Below are 13,956 nucleotides of genomic sequence, written 5' to 3' on the forward strand. Positions count from 1 at the left end.
ATATAGCACTAATAAACACTCTCTGTAGATTATGACACAGTGGTACAATCATTCTGTTTAAGGTTTCCACAGTATGCTGTTCTATGTAAGTATTCAGTAGTCATGAATGATATGACTTAACTAGTGAGGTTGGTTTCTTTGAGCTAAAATTAGTCTCAGCACACTAGATACATTTCCACTGGTAAAGCTAGGCTAGTTTATGAGCATAACAAACTTTATATGTTTACACCATTCTTTTCTATTTGTGTGTTTATGACCTCAGAGCATCCTTTCCTTCAATTATTTTGCCCTAGCTGAGAATGACTTCTTAATATGGCTAGAACATAAAAAAATACATTCTCATAGCTTTAGTAATTCCAGAGATTGGTGATATTGTAGTTCTGGGAAACTGGAGATGACAAGAAAGATTTTGCTGGGCTGAAGAAACAAAGAATAGTTACAAAGTTTCTGGTATTAATTCTTTGTCAAAAAGATTGCTCCATTTGAACAGTAAAAATTATTTCAATCAAGCTTTCTAAAATATAAGTACTTGCTGGGGGAAAAACGTTCTAGATCTGAGAGATGATCAGTTTTATCCCTACTTAAACTTCTTACATCTTAAACTTACTTCTCTGTCTCCACTGCTCCTGTCTGCATGACAGATTCCCTCCAGCCAATTGCAAAGACAAGATTCAAGCAGGTTAAATAATTTGCCCAAGCTCATTAAGAAAGTCAGACTGTATGAGAGCCTTATAGGCTAACATTAAGATTAGAGACCAAAGTTATTTAACTGTTTTGTAGCACTGCATTCAAATAATGTAAATATCATCTTCCTTCCTGTAGTCCAGGACATTGAAAAAGATATATACATATAAATAATTTTATACATATGTGTATATATATATATATATATACACACACACGTAAATAGGTATTTAAATTTAAATGACAGTAAATTTAACTATCTTTGCTTTTCCTTTAGGGAAGGTGTGAGATAGAGATGGTAAGTGATAAGCCTAGGAGGAACATTGGGCAGGTGGATTCACAGTTAGGAGAAATCAGCTTCCACCTGGGTTGTAACAGCAACCTGTGCTTTGGTTACCAATGAAAAAGAAAAAGAAGGATTTTCATTGCTGTATTTCAGACTGGTCCTTTAACGGTCATTACATCTGGTCAAAATTCTCAGTCTCCTCTTGAAACTGATATTCAACTGCATCCGTTTTCAACCAGTATATGGTAAAAAGAAAGATATGATTCCATGTTCTTTGTAATCCTCTAGGAATGTCTATGCCTGAAATTCCAGAAAATGACATCTCAGTTGTTAGGGAATCATCTGTATGCGGTGAATAAGGTAAATAATTTACAGCAATTACGGCAAATTTGGTAATGAAGGTGATTTTATACTGCCATTGATAATCTGGATTAATTCTGGGGTTTGTGTGTGTGTGTTTGGTTGTTTTTTAATTATTTTTTTAAAAAAAATTAAATTGTATTTTTTGTCCTTGACTTATTTCCCTTCTGCACAAGCCTGCTTGAATAATTGTAAGTTTAGTCTTTAAGTATACCTGGCTTTTCTCTGAAGGGATAAAATCTGTCTGGCAGACTGAATGCAATGATCATTATATTCAGGCTCATAATCACTTTAGTTGAACCAGTTTCAGTTTAATTTTGGTTTTTGATGGTTCAGATGACTTGATTGGACAAGGTACATTAGAGACTTGAATTTTTACTGTGAGAATAGATACATTAGACAATTTAAAAAGCTAAATATTAGATTAAATTACTTTAATTCACTCACTTGTTATGCTCCTCTGATGAACCTTTTTGTCAGAAGAGAAAGACTTCCAAGACTTGAGACAAAATAAGAACAATTCTTAGTGACAGCTGGAGGTGATATTTCATTTCTTCATCATTTTTATAACTAAGAACCTGCATATCTAATAAAAGTTGTATGAATTTATATGTAAGAGCTTCTGAAAGTCTTAATTGACTACAAAATAAAATGGTTGCCTGCTCCCACCGCTCTGGCAGAATGTGCTACTTGTGTTCCTCTGTCCAGATCTTGTATAATTCCATTTGTTACAATAATATCCTTAAGCATGTATTCTTAATTATTTTTAATAAATATCTAGCTCTGAGATAAGATTTCAAAAATTAAGATCCCTGTAAATGATAATATAACATAATCAGAAACATTAAAATATTATCCACCAATGCCCTTGATATAAACTTTCTGAAGATTGTCCAAATGCCTTTCTTTACATTGTTGTTGAATGATGGAAGTGATACTTTTTTCCATGATCATTAAGAATGGAAAACAGAGTGGTTTTGTACACATAAGTGGTTCAGAAATGATATGTGACCTATTAACAGCATTTTTGATCATTCTCCCCTGGTTGCTGAGGGCATTGCTAAATGAATGAGTTGCTTGATTATTGGAAGAACGTAGGTGCCAGGAATGTGAATGTGCTACTTGTACTGTGCCATGTAAATCTCATCTTTTTTTAGCCCAGTTCTCACATCATTAATTTTTAGCTTTATTATTAGATATTAGAGGAAATTCTATTTGTAATGTTCATGAAGGATAGAGGTGTTTACTTGGTTTTGATATAGAATGGCATTTTGTCTCTATTTTAATGGTTTAGTGAACTGTGAATCTTGGTGCTGCAAATTAAAGCAAATTGCAGCTCTGTCAGGCGGAGATCTCATGTGGAGATGATTTTTATGTCTATTTAAATAGCAATGAAGCCATTCTCTTTTTGTATCCTGATGCATTTCATAGAAGATGAATACATATCTTACAGACATGCTGTCATAGTCTTTCTGATGTTTTCACTCTTGTAAGTATTGGAATAGTAGAAAATTGAATCCCGTCTTTGGGGGATGTAAGGTACTTCATGATAGCACATCATTCTATTGGACTTTCCAAATTCAGAGAAGCTACTCTAATTAATAATAATGTTTAAACTATTATTGATAACAGATACAGAGCTAGGCTATTCCAGTCCATCTGACCTAGATGATGAATTCAGATAGATTTAACGATGAACTGTCCTGTCATGTATTCTACTATAGGGAAAAGCAGATAGAAGACGTCACATGAAAATGAAGGTGGCAAAAAAAGGCTTCTAGAAACTATGTTTACCTAAGGCTACTTAATAATCTGAGACTCACCCAGCCTTAGCAGGGTCTGAGCAGTTTAGAGTGCTGCAGATCCAGATATTTTGATCTGTAAGGGCTAAAGAGATGCAGAACTTTTTCAGTGTCAAAAACCCTCTTTCTGTCTGTCTTTTATTTGGCTTTGGCTTCCTGGTCAGTTTCTTTCCCTCATGAGAATTTTGTTTAAAAATGTGTGCCTAAAGTTAAGCTCCCCTGAAGTTGGTTTTATAACATTTGAACTTCTAGATCACTTTGGGGCAAGTTTTCCAAAGTGTTTAGATCATGAAAACTGCAGATGGAAGCAGAGTGGGATTTTCAAAAGCACTTAAACAGATAAAGCACTTAGCTCCCATTTAAATTAATTAGCTGGAATGAACAAGTTCCCTTTGGCACTTTTGAAAGTTCTACTGCTAAGTGTTTATGTCTACATAAAAAAAAAAAATAAAATAAAAAAAAAATTCAAAAGAAGCTTAACATCCAGCAAATCACTTTAAAGTTTATAACTATTACAGGTTTTCAGCAGTTGTGAAAATTATACAGTGTCCAGGTGTCTATGTTTCCAAATGATTCTCCTTCACTTTCTTGTTTCTTAACAGTTTCTCCTGTCATTTATTGTCTAAAGTTAATCCCAGAGAAGTGGGATCAACAGTACTATATCCTAAAGATTCAATAATAATGACATGGGTGAATATTCTGCACAGGTTTGAGAAGCCAGATCCTTTGGTATATCCATTCAGTGCCTGAAAAAAATGACAGAGCTTTAAGACCACTGTTGTAATTAAGTCTTGTACTGAATTTCCTTATTATATTTAAATTATGCAAAAGAATAATTAAAAAGTACATTACAGGCAAAGACTGCTGCAGGTTATGGATAGCTGGGAATGAACCAGATGACCAGAAGTAACGTAACTTATCATAGTCTTTAACTGCCGCATATACAGAAACCCTTAGCAGACCTGTTCAGATGTAATAAAAGCAGGAATTGCTCACTCTGAGGTAGAATTTTCCCTGCCCTTTACCTCTGTTACAGTGGTGTCGAAGTAGAAGTCTGGGGGTGTACACACAGTAGCATTTTGGTTTCAGTCAAGAGTCTGCTTTTTAAACGAGTCTGCTAATTATTTCCACTTAGCACGCTTGCTTACTGTGGCCTGGGTCTCAAGCTATATGAGCGGGATTGCTTTTGGCTGGAATGAAAACAGAAGATGCTTTCCAGAAGGACACCTAATCTTTAGCCATTATTGGGTGTTCAGTTCACTGAACTACATCAAAACTAGTTCCATATAACCTTCCTTCACAGGCTCTAACTTCAAATACTGACCAACGTGAACATCAAGTCATCAGATTCAACACTTTTGCTACACAGATCGGCTCTTACTATGCCATGTTGCTTGTTGATGTAGCTATAAACTGTGTTTTCAGGATGGCTGGGTTCATAGGAGAATCTCATCTTTGCACCCACTTCCAGATTTAAAATCCTGCAATGCCAGATTTTTCTCATATCTGCAAGTATCTTAAAGGGGATCTTCAATTTCAAACACTGGCCAATGTTTACTGGGAATGTATCTTCTAAAAAAATAATGGTCAAGAAATCATAATATTTTTGTTAAGAGCTTTTCCAGAAATGTTGTTGGTCAAGCTAAATATAACTATGTGTTTCGCCTAAAAAAAGTAATCCAGACAAGAAAGATTGCAAGATGTAACTACCTTGTGAAATGCACCTGCAGCAGCCATTCATTCTGGTTATTCTCTACATTGATTTATTCTTTTTTTATGCTTTAAGAGTCAATTCTTGTTGGAATTGTTCCATTGCTAAGAACTAATAGTGCTTATATTCTTAAACAATTTAAAAAAATTAAAAGAAAATACTTCAGCTTTTTTAGCCAGTGAGTTTTTCAGCATTCGTAACCTTGTATTGCCATGCTGGAAATTATATCTTGTGTAGCTCGTGTCAGATGCACTAGAATGAAAATCATAACATGGTTCTTTACCAGTGACCTTCAGAGAGAGGAATTCATTATCAGTTGTTGCCATTGGAATGTGTAACCTGAGGCACTCTAATGTATTGCCAGCCAGGAAGACTTCTAAAGTGTGGTTTTAGTCAATTAAAGCACCATCAAGAGACATGTATGCAAAATCATAAGTAGCTGTACGGTAAAAGGATTTTTTTTTCTTTTTTCTGTTCTTAAGATAGGAACTCTGAAAGACATAAAGGAATTCACTGTACCTATCTAAGCCATCGTTTCACAATGCAGTAAATGCGGCTTTAGGATGCTTAATGCCAGATAAGAAACACTGCAGGCTCATGGTATTAAATGCTGATCTAGTATAAACTTAATTTGCTAGTTCAAATGTGTTAAAAAATTGGACACCTTAGCTTTATCCCATCAGGCTTTCTGCCAGATTAGATATTGCCTGTCCATGCCATTCTAAGTTTATGCTGGATCAGGTGTTGTACACTCTCCTGGTGATTCTGTATTCTGTGCTATAATCTGGCAAACAGGCAGTACTGTTCTTTTTTGAGTCACCCCAAATTTATCCACAGATCTGGATTAATGACCATGGCCTCCTGTTGCCCCGTTATCATAGTATCTGAGTAAATCACGAGCTTTCATGTATTTGTTCTATCAACACTGTGAAGGAGAACATATCTTTGCTATCACACTGGTTTAATCATACATGTTTTCTCTCTTGTTTAGTAGATGAAACAGTAGGGGTTATGCAGGCTTTGAGAATTTCAATGATTAAAACCAGGAGATTCTAATAGAGGTGAATATTTTCTTCGCGTGTCAAGTGCTCTGCTAGGGCTCTATCAAAGCTGTTTCATTCAACTGCGTTATTCTTACGTTTTTTAGGAAACTAATTACTTAAATGATTTCCTTTTACACAGCCACCAGATGCTGCATTTTGTGTAATTATCACTGTCCTTAATATATGGTTAACATCTGAAGGTTCAAGACTGAGCCAAACCCCCCTGAAGTCCTTGAGTAGACCCAGGATTCACTGAAGTAGTTGTATGAGCAGGGTTCTTGTCTCCTTGTTACTGGGTGGTCCCTTGTTTGCCCCTTGGAGTGGTGAATAACAGCAAATTCCTACACTGGGCAGAAGAGTGGACAGAGGAGATAACCTGGCTGCTCATTGCTGCTTTATTCACTCTATGTGGTGCTGTAACCAGTGCTCCAGCTCTCTGAGGGAGGCAAATGAGGCTGGCAATGTTACATTATGATTTTCTCCCAAATCTGTTGAAAAATTGCTGGAAAAATAAACTGTTAAGGCCAGAATTATGCCTCTTGATAAGCTGTCCTCATTATGTCCTCCTCCAGAAGAAACTGAAAACATTCCTGACACATGAAGTTTTGTTACTGCTTTTTCACTTATAAATAAAGCCTTCAAATGAATCAAAAGTGCTAAGTGCTTAATAGGCAAGAACAAGGTAAGTCCTTTTTCCTTGAGCGCTTACCACCTAACAAAGGAATGGAAGGTGGAGCATGGGAGCAACGTGATTCTGGTGCCTACAAGTAGCTCTTTGGTCCACACACTGCTGAGGTTCACTCAGCGTGACCTCTGACGAACATGGTGTTCCCAAGGGTGTGCTACGGAGAGCTAAAGTGATACTTTTAAGCAGCAGATGTTTAAATCTATGAGTTTCCTATTCAGATTTTATTTGGAGGGCATGCAGTAAGTATAGATAAGTGGATGAAAAAAGTATATTTTGTTCATGTGCTGCTGTGGAGAAGTCTGGGATTTCCAAAACAAGACTACACTGTGTGTATCTGTTCTGTGCTACAAAAAGATCCTTGAACCTTTTAAATCAGCATGACTAAAGCGGTAGCCACGACGTCTTTTTCCATTATTATTCAGAAAGAACTATATACTCATTTTTATCTTCTAGAAATGTAAACAAAACAATCTTGTGCATTTCAAGACTTAAAAGATGGAAAAGTATAAAATATCCACATTCATGGAAGAGGTGGCACCAGAGATCTTTTTTTTCTGGCACACTTTGTTCTGCCAGAGCTGATGCAAGGAGATTTTAATCTATTTCTTTGCTGTACCAGAAACTTCTCTGAAACTCACATAGCCTTATTTCATAATTAAATGTTTGAGAACTACTGGTATTTATATTTGCATGTGATTAACTTTTAAAGCACTATGTACAGGGCTTTTTGCTTTTAAACTAGCCTGGAGTCAATAAATATCTTTACAGACGTCAATTTGGTCAGCAGTAAAGAGGTAAATAGAAACTAATGACACTCATCAAGCCTGTGGTGTGAATGATTAATTGGACACAATCATTTAACACTTTTATAAAGTCAATACAAGGGAAAGAAACAGGTTTCTTATTACAGTAAACTGTATTTGTACTGTCAGCATGTAGTGATTTATGACAAACCTGTGGCCAGGATTAGGATATTATAAATGGGAGAAAACTGAAGGCTCATTAATTTTTTATACCCACAGGTAGAAGACATGCAGTGGGCTACTAAAGAACACACTCATCCAGCATCTGTCTGCAGCCTGCCCTGTAAAGCCGGGGAAAGAAAGAAAACTGTGAAGGGAGTGCCCTGCTGCTGGCACTGTGAACGCTGTGAGGGGTACCATTACCAGGTGGATGAATTCAACTGTGAACTGTGCCCTATTAATAAGAGACCAAACGCCAACCGTACAGATTGCCAGCTTATCCCTATAATCAAACTGGAGTGGCATTCTCCTTGGGCCATTGTGCCTGTCTTCATAGCTATTCTTGGTATAATTGCCACCACCTTTGTGATTGTGACATTTGTCCGGTACAACGACACACCAATTGTCAGAGCCTCTGGACGGGAGCTTAGTTATGTGCTCTTGACTGGGATTTTTCTCTGTTACTCCATTACTTTTTTAATGATTGCAACTCCTGATACAGTGGTCTGCTCGTTTCGAAGGATCTTTTTAGGACTCGGCATGTGTTTCAGCTATGCTGCCTTGCTTACCAAAACAAACAGGATTCACAGAATATTTGAACAAGGTAAAAAATCTGTCACAGCTCCCAAATTTATTAGTCCGGCTTCCCAGCTGGTGATCACTTTCAGCCTCATATCCATGCAGCTTATTGGAGTCTTCATCTGGTTTGCTATCGATCCACCACACACCATCGTAGACTATGGAGAGCAGAGGACACTTGAACCAGAAAATGCCAGGGGAGTACTCAAATGTGACATTTCAGATCTTTCTCTCATTTGTTCCCTTGGATATAGTATTCTCTTGATGGTCACATGCACTGTTTATGCTATTAAAACAAGAGGGGTTCCAGAGACCTTCAATGAAGCAAAACCCATTGGATTTACTATGTACACAACCTGCATAATTTGGTTAGCTTTTATTCCAATCTTTTTTGGTACGGCCCAATCAGCAGAGAAGGTAAGTGATGATAAGTTTGCAAATCAAATACTATCCTTTTTCTATTTTCATCTCTCCATACTTATAGCATTATATTTTCACTCTTACAAGTGAGTAATTCTGAATCATAATTGCAAACAAACTCTCAGAAATCACAGATAATAAAATAGATGATTCAAAAGGTAGGTTTCCTATGTTTTAACACAAGAAACTGAATGTGATTGTGGTGTGGCTGGCATAATAATGTTGGTATTTTCTCAATATATCCTTCAATATATCCTTAAAGGACTGATGCTTCTAATTTTTATTATTATCCTTCAGTGATGCTCTAGCCTGTTACATGAAACACTATAAATCTTTGTTATCATCCACAGATCTGATAGAAATGGTTGCAATCCAAAAGTCTAAGAAGATCAACTTACATTTGTCAAAAATAATGAAGAAGAATGCTTGGGCAGAATGAAAAGAATTACTTTTCTCTCTGGTTGACAAATATAACTTAAAAAAAAAAAAGAAGAGAGAGAATAGGAGTGAATGAAGTGTATGTAAAATCATATAAAGCATAATTCACTAATTATTGTCTCTGAGCAAAAAGAACACATTTTCCTGATCTTTTAATGTTGCATTCTTGGATATCTGTTATTCCTTCTTTAACTGGCATGGATTTTTCCTGATATCAGTCATGGCGAGCAGTACAAAACATGTCAGACATTTAACTCTCCTTCTCTCAGTTCTAATGGAAAGGCAGAGGTAAATGTCAAAATGTGAGTTTTTATCCAGCTGACAGTGGTGATAATGACAAGTTGCATAAGAGCCAGCAATAATACCAGCATCAATCTTCAAAACTTCAGATCTGCAGGATTTGGAAAATCTTAAAAAAAAAAAAAATAGTAAGTTTTTTACACGAGCTCTTTCCCCTTTTCAAGCAGGTGTTTTTTATAACGTTTCAAAATATACATTTTAATTTAATTGGAAAAGTCAATGTGTCCACCTATAAATGCACAAAAGTTTGACGTGTCTCTGGTTTAGAGGGCACTCTTGCCTACTGGATTTAAAGAAGAGGTCTGTATGGCTTAATAAAATACCTGCTGATTCAAGCAGAGGAACTGTATGGGGGAGAGAGTGTGGCAGAAAAACATTTTCCTCACTGAAAATTGAAGTAAGCAGGCTTGCTGAATTGGATCAGGCTTGATTTCCATGGCTTTTGGGATTAAGTAAGGGAAAGTGAGTACCAAGTAATGGCATATCATAGATACAGTAAGTAAAGATTAAATATATGTATATATTTATATAATACAGGAAAACATTTTTAGGTGAATTGGATTTAAATTTTGAGTTTTTTGCATGTGTAGGTGTAATTCATAAAAATACTCGGTTGTATAAATGTGCGGTACATTCTGTTTTAACAGCTTGGGCCAGTCAGTTTTATGGCAAGTACCTATAACAAAAGAAATGTGTTTCTGAGTATTGAAACAGAGAAAATATTGCTTGGCTGGCAACTATGCAGTGAGTTTTGATTTACATTGGTTCATCTTAGCTTGTATAAAGGATGATTTCGTTTTGACCTCTAAAGACAAGATTAATGAACACCTCTTTTGCATTTCTTTTATGAAACCCAAGACTGAACACACAAATTATAATAAATTGCACAGCTTCTAAAACTAAATTTAACTTGTTAGTTGCTTTTTTTTTCTAAATGATTTGTTGTTCTTCAGATAATAACTTTTAGGAGGAAAAAACCCAAATTAATATGCTAACACAGTAGCTCTATAATTCAAGTAATTTTTTTTCACAGTGCTTCTGCTTTATGCTGGAAATAAAAACATGTTTCCACAGAAAGCCCTATGAACATCATCATAATAGTTCGTGTTTTCATACAATTAAATTGCTTGTCTGAATAGGACAAATGTAATATCTTAGTGTGCACATATATACATTGTCTGAATAAACTCAAAGTTGCTTGTAGATTTCTCAGTGCACAACACCAAAAGAAACACTAAAAACGAATCAATATGTTATAGAATATCTTATTTGAAATTCAGTATTATAATCTTTTTTGAGGATGAAAGAAATAAAAGAGAAAATAAACAGATTTGTATTAGGTGCTTACTCTCTTTGCAGTTGATTTTAAAATCCTGGTGGTCCGTTCTGTTTTGGTTTGGGGTTTTTTGTTTGTTTTTCTTGGCTTGAGTTTGCTCAGAGAGAATGGAGCAATAAGCTGGGGAACTTAAAGTACTATCTAAAAACAATGGTTTCTTTCCGAGATGTTGACAATAACAAAATGTAGTATTCATTACAAGCCAGGTGTATTTCCAACTAGCACTTCATTGAACTACTAGCTTTAGACACATTTCTGGTTGAATAAAGAGTAATTAAATCTTTTTCAAAATGTTTTAAGGAACTAGTTTTCCTAAATATTAGCAGTGCTTACAACAATAGGAGAAGTCATTATACATTGTTTGAAAGAAAGGTTATGTTTACTGAATGAATTATTCCATGAACACAAATTAAGTAGAAAGTATATTGAGAAGCTTTTATTTTTATTTCACTGTCAACCACTGGTAAACAAAAACAATTTAGGATCATTAATGCTAAAAACAGGAGTCTAGATCCAGAACTCATAGACTGTCATAGAAAGGTTAGCTTTACATTTAGCAGCCTTGGGATTAATTCCTAAAAGCATAGATCTGCTGAGAGATTCTAGGTAGAACCTAGAGGAGTATATGCCTGTACAGTCAGCACAAGTCCATACATTTGAGTGTTGGTTTCCATTAAACATCAAATGTGTGATGAAGGACATGCAAATAAGGATAAGTACTTTTCTGCAGACAGACTGTGAATCTTGTTGGTGTGAAGCACAGGATGGGAACTCCTTTCTTTCCACTGTGTGTCACAGCACACTCAAAACTAGCCAGCTGCAACAAGGTCTTTTACCATCACATACCAAGTTAACTTCAGTAAGTAGTTAGCACACCTTGCCCCGGCACAGCCACCAAACCTCCACAAGGTCTCAAAGGTTCATCTACTGTTTGTGTTCCCTCATACTCTTCAGGCCAGCCCACCCTACTTCTAGCCTCTGCCACATCCAGTTCTCTCCTTGTTGGCTGTTCCCCTTAAGGCTATTTAACCACTTAACAGAACCAGCCACAGCTGCACCTTATCCACATCAACCAACCCACCGCCGCTGAAGCCAGCCCACAGCTGTATATGATCAATGTTAATTAACCCACCTTCATTCCTCTACAACTATGCATATGAAGAAACTTGGGTCTCTAGCTGGATAATACAGCTGAGTTAAATGCCTGAATTTGCATGAAGTGAAACATCCGTAAGAGAAAACATGGTAAAAGCCAAGGTAACTTGACAAGACTCAGTAGGAATATGATTTATAGCCTTGACATTTGTAACATTTTTAACAGTCCTTTATAACAGATGCTGTTTCTAGTCATATGTTTTCTCTCTTTATGTGTAAGTTTAAAACTAATACAAAATTGAGAAGACTACTATATAATAGTCAAGAAATATAAAATAAGATATATATCTATTCCCAAGCAACAAAAGGTTAAAATACTTATCCAAAGTAACCTTGCATAACCCAAGCTTGGTGGCTTTTGTGGAACTTCAAGTTTATTGTTCGTACTTAATCTCAAGCAGCAGAATATAAACCCTTTGTGCTATTAAACATGCTATTTTTAGATTATTTAATCTAAAATTATAATTTTTAGTTTATCATATGCAGATGTTCTGCAGAAAACAACAAGAACATTGACTTTAAATCCTTTGTAATTTTTTTGTCTAATTCATCATTTCATCCATTCATGACCAAGCCTGCTTTGACAGCTGCTGCTTTACAAAAGGAGCCCACTACAAATAGTTAAATTATTCCAGTGCATCACTGAACTGAATAAAAAATGTATCCCTAAGACATAAACCACCAGTTTTCTAACACTTACGTAAATGTCAGTGAGGTGCTTTAGAGGCAAAGGAGAGAAATTCTGTGAGAGAGCATTCTGTGAATATAGCCTTCATCTATGTCATACATATGTACATGGCAAAACACTGGAAGTACTGGGATCATCTGGAACAGAGATGTCTGAAATGTCACAATGACTGGAATGCCACAGAAAAAAATTAGCTGAGTTTAGCTGTGTGATTAAAACAGATGTTTGATGAACCTCTGGGTAAAATTAAGTTACAACAGCAGACTGCACAAAAACCAGCTGAGGATAGATGGTTGTATAAAGTACATCCTTATTTGATAAACTGAACTTTTAAAATTTCCTTCCTTTTACCAGTTTTGACAGGCGGATGAATCATGTTCATTCACAGATAATAAATACATCATTTATATCAACTTCTCAATACATCGTTTTGAATGAGAAGATGAATAATTGTTTCTGTGAAAAAAAAAAAAAAAAAAAGGTGGCTTTTTCTGCTGAGGAAAGAGGACCATAGAAAATGCGGAATAATTTCTTCCTTCTCTTTCCACCAGAAGCAATTTCAAGGTGTTATCCAACAAGGCAGATAAATACTAATTTGTTTCTAATTTTTCTACAAATTTGATCTCTTTTTTATTAACCGTAAGAGAGGAAAAACAAGTTGTAATACATCTTATAAATTAGTCCCATAAATTATTATAATAATTTTCTTACTATTCCAGCTGTTTTCATCCTGGATTTACTGATCATGTGGATCTCACGCTTATATCCAGCTGTTTGTTAGTAACATTAAAAGAAGCTAGAAAGAATTCTAAGAGAATCCCAGTATTAATTTGACTTGTAAACTACTGCTGTCATTGTCAAGAGGATGATATTCAGTTCTCAGTGGGAAGGAGAGGTAGTTCCATCCGTCTAGTAAGATACATTCTACACCTTAAAAACCACGGCTATTAATGGCAATCCAGGTAAAGAACCCTTACTTCACCCACATTTCTACAACATTTATACAAATCACCTTTTTTTTTTTTTTTTTTTTTTTTTTTTTTTGTGTTTATATTATGAATTCTTGGCTACATGTATTCCTGAGACTGTAAGAATACAAAGCATCTTAATGATGCTCAGACTGTTAATCAAGCAGAATGCATTGAGCCATTTCTTCACCTCAAAGACCTAATCCTGATCATATTCAGAGAGCTAGCTCTGCAGGTAGTCCATGCAGTACACATCACAGGAAAAAGTCCAGAACAACAATCATGTTAGAATTTCTTCAATTTTATGTATATGTTTGGCTTGTTTAAATTAGAACCTTTAGTGTCAACACTGTGCATAGAGTGAGGATTAATCTGCGGGATATTGGAACAGTTTCTAATTGTCATTATTATGGCATCCAAAGTTAGAAGATTGCTAAAATGATACTTTCCACATTCAGCAGCTTATCATTGTTCAAAACTCAATTTCTGTTCTTCTGCTGGTTTTTTTTCAGAATCTTAAGAGTATAGGAGGACCT

General features: G+C 35.5%; 1 protein-coding gene across 3 annotated transcripts in view; it reads left to right on the forward strand.

Annotated features, from left to right (window-relative positions):
* Positions 1 to 13,956, forward strand: part of GRM8 (glutamate metabotropic receptor 8) — a 358,440-nt gene that overhangs the window by 299,263 nt on the left and 45,221 nt on the right. For all 3 annotated transcript variants that reach the window (XM_056341852.1, XM_056341851.1, XM_056341853.1), the window contains one exon: positions 7,597 to 8,532. In XM_056341852.1, the coding sequence (XP_056197827.1) occupies positions 7,597 to 8,532 (936 nt within the window). The remainder of the gene's footprint in view (positions 1 to 7,596; positions 8,533 to 13,956) is intronic.

Source organism: Falco biarmicus, chromosome 5 (genome assembly GCF_023638135.1).
Source record: "Falco biarmicus isolate bFalBia1 chromosome 5, bFalBia1.pri, whole genome shotgun sequence".
In the NCBI taxonomy this organism is placed as follows: domain Eukaryota; kingdom Metazoa; phylum Chordata; class Aves; order Falconiformes; family Falconidae; genus Falco; species Falco biarmicus.